At 65.9% G+C, this 19,660-nt stretch overlaps 2 protein-coding genes across 7 annotated transcripts; both read right to left on the reverse strand.

Annotated features, from left to right (window-relative positions):
• Positions 1-2,109: 2,109 nt before the first annotated feature.
• MAPK12 (mitogen-activated protein kinase 12) lies at positions 2,110-10,320 on the reverse strand. Of its 5 annotated transcripts, none has more exons than XM_082850376.1 (12): positions 9,992-10,320; positions 9,790-9,919; positions 8,032-8,090; positions 7,066-7,177; positions 6,948-6,977; positions 6,647-6,694; positions 5,968-6,082; positions 5,681-5,752; positions 5,432-5,511; positions 5,274-5,352; positions 5,007-5,180; positions 2,110-2,652 (listed from the first exon to the last, which is right to left on the reverse strand). In XM_082850376.1, the coding sequence occupies exons 1-12, from the start codon at positions 10,114-10,116 to the stop codon at positions 2,573-2,575; spliced, it is 1,104 nt and encodes a 367-aa protein (XP_082706502.1). In that variant the 5' UTR covers positions 10,117-10,320; the 3' UTR covers positions 2,110-2,572. The 5 variants fall into 5 exon arrangements, with proteins under 5 accessions (XP_082706502.1, XP_082706506.1, XP_082706505.1 ...); XM_082850377.1 differs by lacking the exon at positions 2,110-2,652 and adding an exon at positions 4,591-4,695; XM_082850380.1 differs by lacking the exons at positions 8,032-8,090; positions 9,992-10,320 and having other exon boundaries at positions 9,786-9,879.
• Positions 10,321-13,332: 3,012 nt separating this feature from the next.
• Positions 13,333-18,470, reverse strand: MAPK11 (mitogen-activated protein kinase 11; the record flags this gene model as incomplete). Of its 2 annotated transcripts, XM_082850382.1 has the most annotated exons (12): positions 13,333-13,412; positions 13,691-13,864; positions 13,951-14,029; positions 14,478-14,557; positions 14,798-14,869; positions 15,192-15,306; positions 15,392-15,439; positions 15,526-15,555; positions 15,630-15,741; positions 15,812-15,870; positions 15,946-16,075; positions 18,355-18,470. In XM_082850382.1, 12 exons carry the CDS (start codon positions 18,468-18,470, stop codon positions 13,333-13,335), a joined length of 1,095 nt encoding a protein of 364 aa, XP_082706508.1. The 2 variants fall into 2 exon arrangements, with proteins under 2 accessions (XP_082706508.1, XP_082706507.1); XM_082850381.1 differs by lacking the exon at positions 13,333-13,412 and having other exon boundaries at positions 13,605-13,864.
• Between the last annotated feature and the right edge of the window lie 1,190 nt (positions 18,471-19,660).

Here is a 19,660-nt window from a genome sequence, read left to right on the forward strand (position 1 = left end):
GCTCTGCCCACGCCGCCCTTCCCTCCAGCTGAGGCTCCACCTCCTACTCTCGCCGGAGACGGGAGAGGGTCGCCGGCCTCGGCGCCCCTGCGTAAGTCGGAGGGGACTGGTGCGAGGACGGAGGGCCAGTGTGCCCAGGCTCCTGCGGGCCGTCACGGCGGCCCCACCTGCGTGCTATGAGCCGAGCCACGCGGGTCCGTGCCCCCCCTCCCCAAGCCTCCCCCAGGCCCACCCTGACCCCGCAGGCCACGGGTCAGACGCGTCAGTAGCCCATTGCGCCCAGCGCTGACCGAGGTCCCCCAGCAAGGGCTCAGGGAGGAGCTGCGCGGGAAGGATCGCGAGGCCGAGGGTCCTTAGGGGCAAGGCCACAAGGAGAGAGCCTCGACCGGGGACGGTAGTCATGGCTTAGCCCAGCCTGGGCCGCAGCGCAGCGCTGCCCCCAAGGCTCAAGAAGGGAGTGACAGTATCCGATTTAAGCTCCAGGAAGACCCCTGACCGAAGAGCGGACGAGTCGGAGGGTCAGGGTTATGGCAGAGAAACTCCTGGACAGGAGCGGCGCAGCGTCGGGGTAGGCAGGGCGGAGGCCAACAGAGGGAGTGTCTGGGCGAGGGATGAATGAGTGAGAGAACGAATGAGGCCAGTAAAGGAGGAGGCGCGGGCCCAGCCAAGACCAAGATGGCCAAAGAGGGGAGGAAACAGGGAGCCCCCGGCCTCAAACGGAGGGGATTTCTGGGAACTGAGCCGGGGTCGGGGGGGGGGGAACCCCGCTGGTCTTTGGGGACGGAGACATGGGCGGAGTCTGGTCTTGGAGGCGGGGCCCGGGCGGACCCTTTTGAGGCAGGGCTTGGATGGGGGCGGTTCCTGGGGGGTGGGGGTGTCTGGGAAGGCGGGCATCTTCGAGGCGGGGCCGCCGCGGGTTGGGTCCCGGGTCTTGGAGGCGGAGCCCTGGAGGCGGGTCTCTTGGAGGCGGGACGTGAGCAGGGGCCCTGAAGTCTAGGAAGTGGGGTCCTGGGGCGGGCGTGCCCCAGTCCCGTTCTCTGGTCGCCCCGGCTGTTCGGGGGCGATCCCTAAGGTGGGATGGATGCAGAGGGAGGCCTTGACAGGGTCCCGCTGCCCGCGGCAAGCAGCGCCGCGTGGATCGCCACCGTTCTGGCCAGGCTACCTGCTGGTGCGGGTAGCCGGCGGCCTGCGGGGTTCTGGGAAGACGTGCCCGCCCCTGAGCCAATCACGGCGGCTGGAAAACAGCGTGTTGATTGGCCGTCCTGGGCACGTGGCCGCGAAGGCGGGGCCTGCGCCAGACCGCCCCGCCTGGATCGCTGAGAGCTGGGGACCCTGGCGGGGCTCCGTCAGAGGCGCGGCAGGGCCCCTGGGCAGAGAAGGCAGGTACCTTACTCTGGCAACTCGTCTGGCCGTATTCGGCTGGACCAACTGGGTGCGTCCATCTGAGCCCCAGGCCGGGAGGAGGGTGACGGCCTAGCCCCGCTTTGGGCGCGCCTGCCGGGGGACAGGTAGGAGGAGCCAGGGCGGGCGCAGGAGCCCTAGAGTGGCCCCTGACCCAGCTGCCAGTCCTCGGAGACGTCGAATGGCCGGCAGAGGGCCCCGCGGGCTCGCCAATGGCGGTGGGGCATGGCCGGGGGAGGGGTAGGAAAAAGAGCACCGAAACCACCGTTCTGCTAAGGCACAGACGTCTCAGAGACACCTGAGGTGCCTCGAGGCGTCTAGCGTGACCCCACCTCCCCAAGCACCTGGCCTTGGAGAGCGCAGGGAGCCCAAACACCTGGTACTGAGACCCGAGCTGGACCCTAACCCCCTCACCCCCATCCGGCCCTGCCCTGGGTCTGACTCCAGGGTCTTAGCTTAGAGGAAGGCCACCCCACAAGAGGGGCAGGGCCAAGTCCTAATGTGGGGGGCTCCAGACTTGGGGCTCACTGGCACAGGACGGGGGTGTAGCTGGGCACCAGCTTTGTGACCTGGGAGGGAAGAGGTGCCCAGGCCCGGTGGCTCAAGATGGGGCCGAGGCTCCCAGGCCAGCCCCCTTACTCCATACAAAAGCCTAAAGGTGGAGATGCAGCCCAGAAATCAGGAAGTGAAGCAGAGTGGGAGCTACAAAAGGCTTTATTTCCTCCAGCCGTGTGGCCATACCACGTGGCCAATGTACATTTAAGGGGGGTGGTGCAGAAGCGTCCACACCAACGCCCCCAGGAAACATGTCCCTGAGTCAGTGCTCTGCACCCTCCCGTCCTTCCTTTTCAGTACAGTCCAGAGCAGGCAGGGTCAGAGGCTAGGCTTTGACCCCAAACCCCATCCCACCCCACAGGTTCTGAGGCTTCTGCTGCACCCCGGGGGAGGGGACCACTGCTCAGGGGGTCAGAGCCCAGCCCCAGGTCAGGTGGGCGTCCTGTCCAGAAAGTCCAGATGCTCCTCCAAGGTTAGGCTGAGGTGGGCTCTGAGAGCAGGGGAACAGGCTTCCAGAAGAGGCTCCATGGAACGAGGGGACTCCTGGGATGCAAGCCCCAGCCAAGGTCCCAGTAGCAAACAGGATCTCCCTTCCAGGCCCAGGGCCCAGGGGTATTCACAGGGCCGTCTCCTTGGAGACCCTGGCCCCCAGCTGTCGGGGAGGCTTGAAGCTGAGCACCTCTCTGTATGTGACACCTGGGGCAGGATGAGAGGGACAGAGTCATGGGAGAAGGGGCCCATCACCTGTTAAGACAGCTCCACAGTGCACACCAAGGACGCCAGTGACCAAGACGAAGCACTGGGCCCAGCTCACTGGTGCTCGCGGGGACCAGCGTTAAGTCCCATGAGATTCCACTTGGGGTGGGGGTGGAGAGCGGAGGCCCAGAGCACAGGCTGTTAGTCACTGAATTAGGGGGCCCGCCCATCCCCCAAATTAACAGGGTCAGAGACCACCGCTGGGGTTCAGGCACCAGGTGGGCTCCTTTGTCCCACATGTGCAAGTCCACCTGTGTCCATCCACAGGGACTGTCCACCCTGACAGGGCTCCTGTAACCCACACCCACGGCCCCTAGGGTGGCCTTGGCTCCACAGCCTGCCTCAGTGAACAGAGGACATCTGAGGAATGTAAACCAATGTGTTCACTTGAGTGGAGTTGCTCAGGGTCCCACCAGGGCACACCGCAGCTTCTGGATCCAGAACATCTATGAAACGAGTATGGGGACTTCCCTGGTGGCACAGTGGTTGAGAATCCGCCTGCCACTGCAGGGGACATGGGTTTGACCTCTGGTCCGGGAAGATCCCACATGCTGCGGAGCAACAAAGCCCATGCGCCACAACTATTGAGCCTGCACTCTAGCGCCCGCAAGCCACAACTACTGAAGCCCACGCGCCTAGAGCCCAAGCTCTGCAACGAGAAGCCACCGCAATGAGAAGCCCGCGCAATGCAACGAAGAGTAGCCCCTGCTCGCCGCAGCTAGAGAAAGCCCGCGCGCAGCAACTAAGACCCAGCAACGAAGACCCAATGCAGCCATAAATTAATTAATAAACGAGTGTGCAATTCCCACCAACTACCTGCAGCATCCAGCTTCCTCGCCGGTGCTCACGTTTCCTGAACCTGGCCCAGAGCAAGCCGTCCCAAAGGAAGGGGGGCGCTGCCCTGCCTCCCCTCTGACCAGCCTGCAAGAGGACGGTTCTGCTCCACCTACCCCAGGGTGCCCACGCTCACCTGGCCACAGGAACACACGTTTGGGGGACCACTGGTACTCCACAAGCCCAGTTCAGGAAGGACTGTGCTTTTAGAGCAGGTGGTCTGTGTGGTTTGCCCAGCACATGGCACAGTTGTATCGCTACCCCGTGAGGTGCCTCCCAGGCCCTCATCTAACCCTGGTGCAGGGGCCCATCCACACAGGGAAGGTTTGTATAGAGAGGTCCTTGCTGTAAAGCTGGCTTTTCCCAGGGAAACAGGAGGTGATGAGTTTGCATTCCTGACCAGGGGCTCAACCACAAACAGACCACATGTCCACCACGGTCTGTAGTAAAAAGCAAAAGCTCTTACTACAGTTTGTGGCGGAGACCGCAGAGAGGATCCTGTGGCCCATGGTTTTCGGTTTTGTTATCTTTCTAGCAACAGAGAACTTACAAGCACAAAACACAGCACAGATAAGGGCAGAGCCGCTGCTGGGACTCCCCGATGACCCTGAAGAATGTGGTTTGAGAAGCACAACTCGTCCAGCCCCACCTCTACCCCCCACATCCAGGACCGCGGCCCCAGCTCTGAGGCACAGCCAGGACGGGGTCTAGGACAGTGGCAACCAGTGCCACAGCTCCGTCGGCGCTGACTGCTGCCCTCAGACGTCCCTGCTCCCCCAGGCGGGTCCCGCAGCCACCGAGAGAAGATGCCTGCCATGCTGGAGTGGAGCTAGACAAGGCCCGTTCCAGCATGGGGCGTCAGGGCCCCAGCAGAGGGAGGCCGGGGGCTGGGCAGGCGTCCCTGAGCCCAGCCTCAGGCTGAGCAGGTGTCAGGAGCCCTCAGAGAAGAAGAGAGGGGCCCTCGGTGTCCAGGCCAATGCAAAGCCTGGAGATGCAGAGCACAGGTAGAGGGAGGTCTCAAGTGCTCAGTGGGGCTAGAGGGGGCGGGCGAGGGGTAGTGAGGAAGGGGGAGGTGCTATGAACTGCCTGGAGTGGGCCTGATCCTGCTGGCAGGACGAGGGGTGTGCAGCTGTCCAGGTAGGAGGGGTCCTGAAAGGGACACAGAGGCCAGAAGATTCAAGAGGTACGAGCAGAGGCCTGGGGGAGTGGGTGCTGGGGGTCTCCGGGGTAGCCCGGCCTCTGGCCTAGACGTGGGGAGGCACGCTGGCAGGCCTGGGGGCCGGGAGAGGCCAAGTGCTCAGGTCGCCTTGGCCCGGAAGCCCAGCTGCCCCCTGACCTCCACTGTGTTCCTCACCTCACCTGCATCCCAGGGTGGGGGGGACCCAGGACTCTGAGCCCTGGCCACCTGCACGGGGCTGGTGGGGTCCAGCCACAGGCCCTGCCCAGAGCCCCCCACTCACGCTTCCACTCTTCCAGCGTGCGGTCCACGTCGTCAAAGGATTCATCGTACTTTTGGGCTTTGGGCTCGTCCTCTGTGTCGTGGAGCGACTCGAAGTAGGGGTGGGTCAGCGCCTTGGCCGCCGTCACCCGCCGCTCCGCATCCAGCACCAGCATCTTCTCCAGGAGGTTCACGGCTGGGGGAAGGGGGGATCAGGCCAGGCTGAGGGGCGGGTCCCAGGCCCCGGTACCCACGTCACTGCCCCGTGCCCACCGCAGCCCCACCCTACCCAGAGGGCTTGCGTTGGTCAGGATGGCGGCAAAATCTTTTTTCTCTAGCTCGGGGAGGCCGTTCATGTAGTTCTGAGCCTGTGTGGGAAGAAAGGGTGAGGCGCCGGCCGCCAGGCCCAGACCCAGGCCTCCAGCTCACGCCTGGCTCCCAAGTGACCTCGGCACTCTGCAGCCTCTGCACGAACTCGGCGGGAGGCGTCCCCGTCACCTTCATGATCTCCTTCAGCTGGTCCAGGTCTTGGCCGAGGTCAGGAGCACAGCGCGGGGCCAGAGGGCAGAGCTCACCTACCCCCCCAGCCCGGGCAGTGCGCCTGGCCTGCTCCCCCCCAGCCCGGGCAGTGCCCTGGCCTGCTCCCCGCACGTGTAGGGCAGGCCTCCCCCGCACCCAGCTCCAGGTGTAGGATACGGTCGCTGCCTTTGAAGAGCGTCTCCCCTGTGATCATCTCAGCCATGATGCAGCCCACTGACCAGATGTCCACTGAGACAGAAGCCCCTCCATCAGGGCTCTGTGGGCTGGGGAGCGGGGCACACAGAGACGCAGGAGTGGGGGCAGCGGAGGGGGGCACGGGCCCAGGAGCCATCTAGCCTACCACGCCCTGCCCAGCCCCGGCCCAGCTCAGCAGCCTCCCCGCAGAGCAGCTCGGGCAGGGGCGGGCTAGGAAGCTGGTGCCGCGTCTCCGGGCAGCTCCTCACCCGTCTGTGTGTAGTGCATCCAATTCAAGATGACCTCAGGCGCCCGGTACCACCGGGTCACCACGTACCCAGTCATCTCGCTATCTGCCTGCCGGGCCAGGCCAAAGTCCAGGATCTACAGCCAGAATCAGAAGGTGGGGCAAAGCGGTCCCTGGGGAGTGGGTGGGCCAGCCGTGGGCCAGAAGACCCCAAGGGCACTGGGCACACCGGGGCCTCCTGCCAAGCCTCTGGGGCCCGAGGTCGCAGCCAGGTACCCCTAAGCCTCCCTGCGGGTTCCTCCCCACAGCCAGTGCACCCAGCGCAACCGACTGTGCCTGCCCCCGACCCTTATAACAGGCACCCCGGGGGGGTCTCCTGCCCCTGGACCTCCGCTCCCTGTGAACCACCGGGCCCCAGCCAGCACTTTTGGGAAGGCCTGCTCAGCCCTGCCCTGGCTCGGGCACAGGGAGCTGGGGACACCGCCCGCCCTTCCCCTCAAGCAGGTATGCCCCCGTGCCACCCCACCCAGTGCCTCCCCAGGGCCCATCTGCCCATCAGCTGCTCGGCCACTGCCTGGATGGCTGTGGTCTGTCCCTCCACCTGGGCCTGGGCCAGTCCGCCTCCAGGCCTGAGGGCCAAGGGGCCGGCGGGCAGATGGGCAGGTGCGGGGGAGGCCCCGAGCCCCCAACCCAACACACACCTTGAGCTCACAGTCCTCGTTCACGGCCAGGTTGCCGGGCTTCAGGTCCTGGGGGCAGAAGAAAGGTGGCTGTGCAGCCCCGCCCGCGAGGGCGCAAGGGCAAGGGCCAGGGCAGCAACTGAATTTGGGAGCATCTGGCTAGGCCGGGCCACCCTGCAGCCCTTCCAGGAAGGGTGGAGGTGCACAGCCCCCGGGCTGTGGGCAGGCAGGGTGCCCCCTCGCGGGTGAGACAGGAAGCCCCAAAGGTGGAGCCCCTCGCGCGCCCACAGCCAGGGGAAGCGCCCACCTTGGCCAGACTCACCCTGTGGATGATGCCAGCAGCATGGATGTACTGTGGGGACACAGGGGGGTCAGCAGCAGTCAGTTCGCAGGAACGCCTAGGGGGCCCCACCCACTCTGGCGGCACCCCAAGTCCCCACCTTCAGCCCCTTGAGCATCTGGTAGACGAGGAACTGGATTCGGTCCTCACTTAGCTTCTCGTGCTTCATGAGCTTCCCCAGGTCGGTGCCCATGAACGGCATCACCAGGTAACTGCGGGGTCAGGGAGGGGCCAGACAGCAGGGGTCACGCCCGTGGGCCTGGGCTCAGGCCCTGGAAGAGCCTGTCACCCTGCAGCACCCAGTCCCCACCCCCCACAGCACTGCACTGGGCTCTACCCTCCTACCACCCACCGGGCCCTGCGATGCCAGGCAGGTCGGGACTGCGCTTTGGGGACTCCTGGAGGGTGGCCTAGGGGCTGGGAGACCAAGGCTCATAGGCAGGGGCGGGGGCGTGAGGAAGGAGGGAAGAGCCTGTGGGCAGGAGTGTGACAGCAGGACATCTGGCTCAGAGGGGCAGGCTGGGCAGGTGGACGGAGACACAGAGAGAAGTGCTTAGCACCCTGCCAGCATGAGTCCTTGACCCCTGCCAGGTCAGGCAACGAGGAGCCTGTCCTGCCCCCCCTTCCTGGGCCAGGCCCCTGGCTCTTGGCCAACAGGAGTGTGAGGCCAGGGGTGGCCACCCGGGCAGGCACAGGGCAGCACTGGGTCCCCCCCAACCCGCCGGCAAAGGTCAGCAGCTCCAGTTACAGGCCACAGTCTTAGCGCCAGGGTTCCAGAGAACAGGACCCACTCACAAACCCTCAGGTACGAGGCTCACACCTCCGGCACTGGAGGAGGAGGCCCAGATCCACCCAGTGGTACCAGCACCGTGGGTCCCTGGGGCATGTGGCAGGGGGTGGACTGTGGTGTGGTGAGCGGGTGGGCAGTGTGCACCTGACGCCCATCCAGGCTGCAAGGCAAGGCCTGCCTCAGGCGGCCCACCTGCCAACCCCAAAGCTGAAGTGGACACCCAAGAGCCACCCAACACCACCTGCTCTGCCCGGCCAGCCCCTGGCCGGCACTCACAAGTCTGTGAAATCATCCAGGGTCTCATTGGGTGTGAACACATCCAGCAGCCCAATTACCTGGGGAGGAGGCCAGAGCACCAGGTGGGCTGGGGACACAGATACAGCTGAGGGCACACCCTGCTCTGGGCAGGAAGGGCCCCTGCAGCTGTCCTGGTCTCCCCCCACTGCCCACAGGACCCAGCTCTGCCCACTGGCAGCTCAACCCTGCCCTGGCACACATGCCCATAAACAAGGGCTATTTTTGGATGGTGACAGCCGGGATCCTTTGGGGGAGGGGCAGCCCCAAGTCTGGGTCAGCTCCCAGCCATCCAAGGAGCTCCAGCCCCTTGGACCTTCCTCCCCCTCTTCCTATCCCCACTGAAGACCAAGGAACAGCATGGGGACAGCCAGTATCTAGCAGGCCCTTCCAGGGGCCGTGCCTCCACCAGAGAGGCCCAGGCAGGCAGCCCTGTGAGCACACCGGCAGCCACAGCCGGCCCCGCAGCCCTCTGGTCGGGGCTGCTGGACAGCAGACAGGGAGTGTGACAACTGGCACCTGGGGCTTCTGGTGACAGGGCCTCCAGGGACCCCAGGAGGCCTGCACATCAGAGTGGCTGGAGGCACAGGTGGATGTGCTGGCAGGGGACACCTGGCAGAGGCCACGCGAATGGTGGCCGGGCAGGACGCAGAACGCTCGGAGCGCTTGAGGAATACGGGGAGAGAGGCCAGGTGGCCGAGGACCAGGCCACCACGCAGCCAAAGAGAAGCCGAAGAAAACCCAAGCACGCCCGCAGCACCTGGTGAAGGCTTGCTTTGATCCTAGGAGCTTCGGCAGAAGAGTTTAAATAGGTGTGATGCTGAATGTGTCCCCTGGCTGCTATACGGGACAAACTGGAGTGAGGTGCAGGGACAGCCACCACGGCCAGAGACATGGGTGGCGGGAGGAGAGAACAGTGGGACATCCAGAGAGGGGCCTGGAGGCAGGTGAGGCCCGGGCATCGGGAGGTTTTAGCAAGAATCCTGGAAGTTAAATGGGGGTCCACCAGGTTGGTGGAGACTTCTGGGCCTCTGCAGCACGGGGTGGGGGGAGGGGGAGGAGGCCTGAAGTGGGCACAGAAGGGGCAGGACTGCGACCTCAGCCTCTCAGAGCCTACTTCCTCCGGGAAGAGGGGTTGATGAAATGCAGCGCTGGAGGGAGGCGGCAGCACCCGGCTGCTGAGGGGCTGCTGCGGCTCAGGAGGTGGAGTGGGGTCAGGAGAGCAGCTGCAGGAGGGGGGCCGGGTGGGGCGGCAGGGGGGTGCCCGGGAGAGGCTAAGTGTCCCTTCCAGGAAAACCGCTCCTCCCACCTGAAGTTCTCTCTCACCTCGGGGCTCCTGGCTGGGGGCAGGGTTTGGAGTGAGACCTGGAGGATCCCCTCGGCCTGGGCAAGTGGCTGTCCCCTGACCAGACCCTGGGCCGAGGAGCCAGCTGGGGCTCCAGCAAGAAGCCAAAGAGCTAAGTCCTTCCCGGGACTGGCCCAGGTGGAGCGGACTAGACCCCGGGGAAGCAGCTCTCTAAGGACGAAGCGGGGCTCGGCCCTCACCACTGTGACCAGCCCCCCCCCCCCGCGGGGACACTGCCTGACCCCTCGCCTCCGCCCGCCCCGCCACCCAGGGGAGCAGCCCAGGGGCTGGGTAGGAGGGACCGGGTCTTCGGGGCACGGTTTGGGGGGAGAAGGGAGATGAGCAGAGGCGAGATGATGGACGCGGTGCCCGGAGCTGGGGACTGCGCGACTCACGTTCTCATGGCGCATGTGCTTGAGCAGGCGCAGCTCGCGGTAGGCGCGCTTGGCGAACAGCTCGGACTGGAAGGGCCGGTACAGCTTCTTTATGGCCACCTTGGCGCCCGTGCGGCTGTCCACCGCCGAGCTGCGGGGCGCACCGCTTAGCTGGAGGCCCAGGCCACCAAGCCCCCGGCCACCCCGCCCGGCCTGTACTCACCACACGGCGCCATAGGCGCCCGAGCCTACGGGCTGCAGGTCCTGGTACACGGCGCGCACCTCCCAGGCCGTCTTGGTCACCTCCTGGCGGTAAAAGCCCTTGCGGGCGGGCGGCGGAGAGCTCATGGCTGGCCGGGCACCGCCCCCGCCGCGGACCCCGCGGGCGCTTCGCCTCGAGGGCCGGGGACCCGGGATCCGTGAGACGCCCTGGCGCGCACCCCGGGCCACCGCCGCGCGGGCAGAGCCGGCTCCGCGCCGTCGCCGGGGCACCCCGCTGCTGGCTTTCGCGTCCCGGCTCTCCGGAGCCGCCGACCCCGGCCCGCGCCCAGCCTCCGCCCGGGTAGCGCGAGGCCCCTCCCCTGCGGGCGGACCAACCGGCCCCCGGGCCGCGCGCACGTGACGCCCCTTCCGCCCTTCTGCCCCTCCGGAAACGTGAGGCGGCGGTCGCCGCCTGGGAAGCCGGAGGCTGGGGGAAGGAGGGCGCCGCTTGGCAGCTCTGTCCCATCCTAGACCCAGACGCGGCGCCCGAGACCCCGGCCCTCCTCCGCACTCCGCACTCGGGATGAACTACGCGGACCCGAGTGGAGGCTGTGTCAGCGGGGCCTCGTGGGGCTCGCGCCTCCTCCTCACGACCGCGCCTCCAGGGCTCTGGCCCATCCTGGCAGCCTGAGCTCGTCGACTGCTACCCCCAACCGCAAATCACTGACCACCAGTCCCGCCCACTTCCAACTCCCCACCCCGCAGGACGACCTTCACCCTGGGGCTGACCCATCCACCCCCCAGTACGGGGTTCCCCGGCCCCTATCTTGCTTCCATCCCCCTTTCCCAGTGAAGTTGATTCTGTCTCCCAAACTCAGGCTGCCTACCAAGCCGGAAGCAGAGAGGGTGGGTCTTGTAGGTCCCCCTGGGCCCCTGTGCTCTGAAGGCTCTTCCTCACTGCACGTCTGGGTGGAGACTGCGCCAGAGATTTGCACGTCCCTCTGCCTGTCCCGCCCCTGCTCAGCTGAGGCCCTCAGGTTTGCTCTTCAAAGCCCAGCTCGAACCTCTCCACTCTCTCCAGGGAGGTGTGCCTGACCCCAGGGCTGAAGGGGGGCCCTACTGGGGCTCGCTCGGTGGGTGCCCCCTTACCCTTAGGTGGGGACATCATCATTTCAAGGGTCTGGCCCCATCCTGGACCAGATGCTGCTGGACGACAGAGCCCGCAGCACTGTGACCCAGACCTGAGAGTGGGGTAATAAGATCCCCAGGGCCCCCTGCCCCGCCCTCTGTGCCTTGCGCCATGAATCAGCAGCTCAGCAGCTCCGGCCTGGCCAGAGCAGCTTTACAGCTGGGGTGCGCAGTGATCCGATCGGGGTGCTCAGGAGTTGCAGGCTTGTCACTGGAGCCACAACCGCCCATCCCCGTGCCCTTCATGCCCTGGGCCGCCTGTGGCACTCCACCTGCCTCCTCCAGGAAGCCCCCAGCTGGCCCCCTTACTCCCTGTGATGGAGTCCAGAGGTCCAGAAAGGTCCTGCATCAGGCCAGACTCCCAGATGTGTCATGTCCCAGTTGTGCTCCCATCCGCCACCCCCCCCCGCCACAGGACTTGGCCCAGCCAGGTCTCCAGGGGTTCTCCAAGACCTGAGGCCCAGCACCCACACTGACCAGGCCTCTGCAGGCCCAGCTCCCAGATGATCCCCACCCCCACCCCCAGGGCCTAGGGCAAAGGCATAGAAGGTCCCCATCCTGGGGATACCCTGCTTTCCCAGCCTGAGCTGCAGTGAGCGGCAGGGGCTGGTAGCTCAATGTGTGTCCCGAGGCTGAAGCAGCCCTCTTTCCCCTTAACCAGGAGGGAAAGGAAAGCTACCTCCCTGACCCTGGGGAAGGGCAGGCCTTTGCTCCCAGAGACCTCAGCACCCCCGACCCGCGTCCTCGCTGGCCACTGAGTGAAGGGGCAGGTCTGGGTCTGGGCCAGATCCCGCCCAATGAAACTCTGAGGGCAGCGGGTTGACTGCTGGTGGCCATCATGCCCTGTCCACCTCAGACCCCATTGGCCCTCAGGGAGCAGGGACTGGGTGAAGGTGGCTGCTCTGACCAGGGACCAGCGGAATATGGCCGCCCTCTCCAGGCAGTGGGGGCAGCGCGGGAGCAGAACCTAGAGCTGGAGACACGAGCCGGGTGAGAGGGGAACTTTATTGCGAAACCCTGGGGCAGGCACTTAGCATTCAGACCTCCCTGGTCCTGCGAGGTGAGAGGTCACCACCTGACAGACGCCCCTTGACGGAGGACCCACACCTCCCACACGCCTGGAGCAGGGCCCTGTCCCAGAGGTCGCTAGGTCAACTCCACTCCGGAAGGCGGGAAGAGGACAAGGGCTGACCCACAGACTTGAGTGCCTCAGCGCCCGGCTGCAGGGCCAGAGGGTGGGCAGAGGTAGAGTGGGCATAGGTTTCTTCATCAGCTCTGGGCCAAGGTCCAGGATCCGGGTCCACATCGGCATGTGTGTCCCCCGTGCCTGCCAGCCCCCCAGCTGGCACAGTGCCCTCATGCCTCAGAACCCTGATGCAGCCCTCACACCCAAGGAGCAGGGGCTTTTGCTCACATGGCTGCCCACGGCCACCCGAGCCCCTTGCATGCTGCCCAGCAGGATCTCAGCAATGCCCCCTCCCCACCCACACCAGGAACTGAGGGGAGGGGAGGCAACAGTAAAGCCACCCCAACTTGGGCCTCCTGCTGGCCATGGCCACTGGCCCTCAGGTGCCCTCAGGTTCACACGCGTCTGCATCTACTTAGACGTGTGAATTCCAGGAGCACATATGTGCCACACAGCATAGGTGAACACACGGCTCCAGGCAGCTGTCCCCACTCTGCCACAGCCATGGAAGATCCTTTGAGTCTCAGCACTTTCCAGGGTAGCCCCCCACTTCCAGGCTGAGCAGCTCTGACCATCGAGACCCCTTCCTTTGTCTCCAGGAGGCTCCGGCCCCAAGGCACTGCCCCCCACAGACAGCCCTCTGCGACCCAGGAGATCTGGAAACAGACACCCCCCCCAGGGGGGAGCTCTTACGGCACCCAGGTCCCCCATAGCGAGGTCCCAAAGGAGACCCAGGTTGCTGGGAGGGGGTAGGAGGACCAAGGAAGTCCAGCATGCTCTATCCAGACTCCTACACCCGTGGCTCACACACGTGCAGGCTTCCCACAAGGCGCGGCGTGTAGACAAGGGTCCCAGGCCAGGTGTGGGCGCTGCTGGCTGCAGTGGTGTTGGGAGGTGCCCCTCGTGGGAGTCTGGCGGGCCGAGGCGGGAGGGCAGGCGGGCTCAGGCCCCTCCTCGGGTCCGAGTGCGGCTGGCGAGCCGCATTCCCCTCACTGCTTAACGTCCAGGCTGCCAGGCGGCTGCGGTGGCTCTGGGGGCTTGAAGCTGAGGACTTCCTGGTAGGTGAGCTCTGCGAGGGGAGGAGGAAGGGTGAGCTCAGGCCTTCAGCAGCCCAGGCCCACCACCCTCCGAGAGCAGCCTCGGCCCATGGGCCCCTTCCTGGGCCTGCCCCGTGCTGCCCCCAAGCCTCTGCTGGACACACCCAACCCCAGCTCTACCTGACCCCCTAGAGTGGGGCTGGGGGGCCGTGTCGTGGCCTCGCTCAGACCACTCTCAAGAGAAACTGGAGCACTTCCTGCAGAAAACAGGCAGCGCTCAGCCTCTGGGGGACGCAGCCCTCAGGCCCACCCTTCCACTCCTCCACCGTGCGCTCCTTGGCCTCAACGCTTTCGTCGTAGGGCTCGGCCTCGGGCTCATCCTCGGGGTCGTGGTACTGGCTGAAGTAAGCATGGGCCAGGGCCTCGGCTGCACTGACCCTCTGGTCACTGTCCAGCACCAGCATCCGTCCCAGGAGGTCCACAGCTGCAGAGGGGCGGGGTGCAGGGCTGGTCATCTCCACAGCCAGGGCTAGACGTGGAGCCCAGCCCGGACCCAGGGCCCATCCTCACCCAGGGGGTTGGCTCCATGGAAGATGCTCCTGAGGTCCTTCTGGGGCATGTGGGGCAGGGACTGGATGTAGGTCCGGGCCTAGGAGCACAGGGGAAGGGCCTGAGGGGCTGCTCGACGCCTGCCTAAGCCAGGCAGAGGCCTGCCGGGAGAAGCCCCCACACTCAGTCTCTCCAGCAGGCCTGGGCGAGGGCATACGCGGACCAGAGACCTCCCCGCTTTGGATCTGGTGGCTACAGCACCTTGCCTGGCCCTACGTGCCTGCAGGTCCCGGGCCTGGTGCCTCTCCACTGTCCACGGCCAGGACATTGCAGGTGCCGAGGTTTTACCCTCAGTGTCCCTCACGCCTGGAATGTCTCCCCGGTTCACCTGTTTCCCCCTGAAGGGGTCGGCGCCTGCCTTGGGGTCTATTCCACTGTGACCCATGCTCCCCCCGTGGTGCCCCATCTATCCCCACAGCGCTCCTTCCTCCAGAGTGCGGGCGGGGGAGTGGCCGGTCAGCAGAGGGGGCTGGTGGCCGATGACTCACGTGTTCCGACGATATCTTTGCCAGAACCTCAGGGCTGGGTGTGCCCACCACCTCCATGATGCGCTTCAGCTGGTCGATGTCTGCCTGGCTCAGGAAGTGCCCAACGGCCAAGCACGGACTCCCCCCGGGACCCCAAACCCCAGACCTTGGGTCACTGCCCAGAACATGCTCTCCTGCCGCTGGGGACAGCAGTGAGCCCAAAGTGGCACGGTGTGGGGCAGAGGGGGCAAGACTGGCCAGAAAGGGCCAGAGCCCACCCCCCTCGACCCCCGCCCCACAGCAGGAGACCCTGGCTCACCCCTAACCTGCGCCAAGGATACAGTCATTTCCTGGGAAAAGGGCCTTTCCCTGGAGCAGCTCGGCCATGATGCAGCCCACAGACCAGATGTCCACTGTGGGAGGAGGCGTCTCCATCAGTCTGCCCACCCCAAGTCCCTCCTCAGAGAGCTGGGGGCTGGCTGCACTGCACCAGCTCAGCGGCCCCGCACTCACGCTCAGGCCCAAAGCCAGCAGCCCCTCCTCTCTAGACACAACCCTGGGCAGGGGGAAGCGTCAGCCCAGGACCCACCGTGCTCTGCCTTTCTGAAGGTCTGTTTGTGAACGCAGGTCCCCCACCTGGCCTGTCCCCCAAGGTCCTTGGCCTCTGGGTCCCAGCCCCACCCCCTCCCCAGGCCCACCGGCCCCAAGGGGCTGCCGCACACGGGCTGACGTCACCTGTCTGGTTGTAGTGCATCCAGTTCAGCATGATCTCAGGGGCCCGGTACCAGCGCGTGGCCACGTAGCCAGTCATCTCCTCATCCGCCTGGCGCGCGAGCCCAAAGTCCAGGATCTAGAGGCACCGCCAGGCTTGTCAGCGCCTCCGGGTCTCTGCCTCCCGGCCGGCCGACCCGCCAGCCCCTCCCCCAGCGGCTCACCCGCAGCTCGCAGTCCTCGTTCACAGCCAAGTTGCTGGGCTTCAGGTCCTGCAGGGCGGGCGCGGCGTGAGCGCAGGCAAAGCCGCCGCCGCCGCCGCAGGAGCCCCACGCCCCCCGTCGCGCGCGGCACCTACCCGGTGGATGATCCCCGCCGAGTGGATGTACTGCGAGGGGGAGACGGCGGGGGCGTCAGGTTCTGCCCCCTACGCCCCCGCCCGCCCCCCGCTTCCGCGCCCACCTTCAGCCCGCGCAGCAGCTGGTACACGAGGAACTGAACGTGCTCGTCGCTCAGCGCCTGGCACTTGACGATGTTGTTCAGGTCGGCGCCCATCAGCGTGGTCACCAGGTACCTGGGTAGCGGCAGGGATGAGCACAGAGTCCCCACCCCGACCCCGCGCCCTCCCCGCCACGGCCGCTCACACTTCGCTGAAGTCCTCGAGGGAGGTGGCCGGCGTGAACACGTCCAGCAGCCCGATGACCTGGGTGCAGAGGGCAGTCAGGGCTCGGCGGCCCGCGGGCACTCCACTCCCCCGGCCCGGCCGCCCCCAGCTCACGTTCTCGTGCTTCAGGTGCTTGAGCAGCCGCAGCTCGCGGTACGTCCTCCGCGCATGGATGAGCGACTGGAAGGGGCGCGACAGCTTCTTCACCGCCACCCTCTGGCGCAGCCGCGTGTCGTAGGCTGAGCTGCAAGGCGGCCTGTGAGGCCCAGCCTCGGTCGCGAGGTCCCCACAGGCCAGAAGGCCTCCGGCACCAGGAGGCGGTCTGAACACTCCCTCCAAGCCTCTCCTGGAGTCCTGCACCTTCCTCCAGAGTCAGTTCACCCTCCACCCCGCCCTCTGACCCCCAGCCTTCCCAGCCCACCTGGGAGCCCAGGGCAGGACCTGGATTTCTCCTGTCTCCTGGCCCCAGTGACTCTTGCCCCCAGCTCAGGGTGGAAATAACAGGCCAGGGAAACAGCCAGTGGCAGACAGCAGGCAGCCCCCCAGCTCCCCCATAGGCCAGGGGGTCTGGGAGGCCCCCTGAGGGGGTTCCAGCGTCACCTCCAAAGCCCCCAAATATCCAAAATATGGAGAAAAACCTGACCAAAGGGGTTTATTGCATCGTTATCTTTCACAGTGAGAAACTGGACAGCAGGAAATACCTAGCAGAGGGTGGTGCCTGGACGCACAGAATATTTCCCCTCGTGCAACCCCACTCCCCTGAGGTCTAGACCCTCAAGCTCCACACCCAGCTACTCTTCACAGGAGATGCCACACTCACGGGCATCATCCTCAAACACAAGTGGCCTGGTCGTCCAGTGGCCCCACTGCCCCTCGGGAAGGGATGCCTTCGCCCAGTGTTCCCTCTGGCTGCTGCCCCCCCCTTCCCTCCCACTTCATCGCCAGGATCCAGCCTCCCTCCAGAGTGAGTGGAGCCTCAGCCCACCTCCCATGCCCACGCGGCCCAGGGAGCAGCTCCTGCAGGACCTGGGGTGCTCATGGGCCCAGGCAGTGGTGGAGGAAAGTCCCTCCCCCATCCAAGTCACTGCTGGGGTGGGAAGTAGGGGAGTGGCTCTTCACGGGGTGCGTGTGCACGGTCGTGTGTGTGTGTGTGTGTGTGCGCGTGTGTGTGTGTGTGCGTGTGTGTGTGTGTGTGTGTGTGCGTGCGCGCGCAGCAGATCCTTTTGTGTCTGCACAGTCAACAAAGGACTGTGGGAATTGGCACCGGGTCACCAGCTTCCTCAGACATCAGAGGAGGGAGGGAGCCCATCACCGGCATGGGGGCCCTGCAGAGCTAAGTGGTGGAAAGAGACCTCCCCTGGGGAGCCTGACTGTCCCTACGAGTTCCCAGAAGGCACTTCCAGCAAGGGCCCTGTCAGATCCCCCAGGGACCACTCACACATTGGCCCACACCCTCTTCCTGCCCTTGTGGTCTTTGACATGAAGATAGAGGCCTGTGGCTGGAATGGCTGGAATGGCCTGAGGTTCCTGATGGCTGGCCAGTGGCAGAGTGAGATCTGAGGCCCAGGGGACCCCAAACGTCTGCTCCAGGCTCCAGTGCTGGGCCTCGTAAGGGGGTCTGAGAAGTCCCACTCCCAACCTTCTGCAGGATCCTGGAGCAACACCCTGCCCCCAGGGGCCCTGCCTCCCCACACCCATGACCCCCGCAGTCACCCCGCATTTCACAGGTTCTGGGTTCTGGGGGGACACCTCTCAACGTCCACACCCACAGTCAGGCTCACTGTCAACACTGCAACTGCAGCCTGGACTGTCCGCAAGCAAGCCCCTTGCCACCCAAAGCCCCCTCCGGCCTCCACCCCACCAGGTCCAGAGGCCTCCCCCGGCCCCACCCTCCCTCCTGTCTGGGCTCCAGGGCCTAACTGCAGGCTGCGTGTGAGCTCTCTTGGTTGGGGCAAAAATGGGGTGGGGTGTAGACGCCCCCTGGGGGGGATGGTAGGCGTCTCTGATCAGGCCTAAGCCCCATTCGAAGCCTGAGATCCCTTGGAAAATGGGGCAGTGGACTGGACCCACGGGGGAGCTTGAGGTCGTTCTTAGGTGAGGGGTCTTGCCCCCCAGCCCCCAATCTGGGCTCTTCCTTTTCAAACAGAGCTACCCACCCTGGGGTGGGGGTACCTGCCGGAGCCCAGGGCTGCCTGGCCCTTGAGCGGGGGCACCCCCGATGCATGCTCAGACATCAAGGGGCCCGGGGGACCTGCTCGCCCTTTCGCCAGCTGTGACGCCGCAGGATTCGGGCCCGGAGGGGGACGCTCCGGGTTGGAGGGGCGGGAGGACGACCCCTCTCCCGCCGGGGAGAGGCTCGGGTAGGAAAGTTTCCCTCACGCCCCCACCCCCCATTCATTCCTCGGATCTGCGTAAGGCCCGGGGGCGGAGGCAGGGCGAGCCCCTCCCCACGCCGGGAACCCCGCACGGGCGGGGAGGGGGCGCGCGCTCAATCCCCCCGCCCTTGCCCCGTCCCGCCCCTACCAGACGGAGCCGTAGGCGCCCGAGCCCACAGGGCGCAGCCCTTGCAGCCGCTGCGGCACCTCCCACACCGTCTTGTTCAGCTCCTGCCGATAGAAGCCGGCGCGCGGGCCCGACATGTCCAGAGCGGCCGCAGCTCGGCCCGCGCCCCGCCCCGCGCCCCCCGCCCCGCGGAGCCCGAGCCGGAGGCCGGAGGCGGAGCGGAGCGGGGCGGAGCCGGGGAGGGGGTTCCCGCAGACGAACGCGCGGCTTCCTGCCCCTCCGAGGCGGCGGTCGAGCGGAAACCGGCCTTCCCGGGGCGGGGTGGGGAGGTGGGGGGAAGGGGATGCCGTGGAACGACTTACCGCCCACCTCCCGGGGTCCACGCACTTCCCCAGTGTCCGCCGCGTGGGTCCTCGGCGCGGCACCGCCCGGACCAGGCCGCCACCACCTCTCAGGACTCAGCTCCCCGCACCCTCCCCTGCCGGCACTGACGCCGGCACCGCCCCGCTGTCCACCTCCCGTCGCCGCATCCCGCCACCCGCCTAGTCCGGGTCCTGCGGTTAACGCGCCTTCAACCTGCTCTGGTCCGTGCATCTCTACTCTCCTCTCACCTGCACCGCACCTCTTCCCCCAGCGTGCTCCCACAGAAATGAAGGTAGAATCCTCTAAATCAAAGAAGCCAGGGACAAGCCATGGGAGGTATTTTTTATCAGAATAGAAAATGCCCCCTAATAAAAGCTAGGCATTTGCTTGCATAGGGCCCGTCCGCCGCGGGCAGATGTAAGTGCCTTGGATCCTGGGTCAGCCTGCCTTCCCTCCCCCGTGGAGGCCATCCGGCCTTGGCGGTGTGCTTCGCTTCCCAGTAACCCTTCCACGGTCTGCTGTGGCGTCCTGCACGGGCTGGCTCCGGGGCTGGGCCCTGCTGCCCCTTGGGAGAAGCGTGACTGCCGGGCCAGGCCCAGAGACCAGCCCTCAGGACCAGGGACAGCGGCGGCACCAGGGGCCTTTGGGGTGTTGGGCCCATAAGAAGCTCTCCCCAAATGGGTCCTCTTTGGGGCCTGGTACCTTTCCTCCTTCTGAAACAGCTCCCTCAGCTGTCAACTCTTCGAGGAAGCCCACCCTGACTTTCCTAGGTCCTGCGGGGCTCCCCTAGTTGGAAACCACCGTTCCCCGAGATCGGTGAACTCTGCCCAGCACCGCACATTTCCTCTCTCCACCTGGAAGGTGTAGTTCGCACAGGTGGCAGAAACTGTGAAGGGGCCTGTTCCCTAGTTCAGCATCTGTCTAGAGCTCTAGGTCAGAGTGATTATTCCTACTTCCCACTTAA

The sequence above is a fragment of the Leucopleurus acutus genome (assembly GCF_964270905.1).
Source record: "Leucopleurus acutus genome assembly, chromosome: 11".
Taxonomy (NCBI): domain Eukaryota; kingdom Metazoa; phylum Chordata; class Mammalia; order Artiodactyla; family Delphinidae; genus Leucopleurus; species Leucopleurus acutus.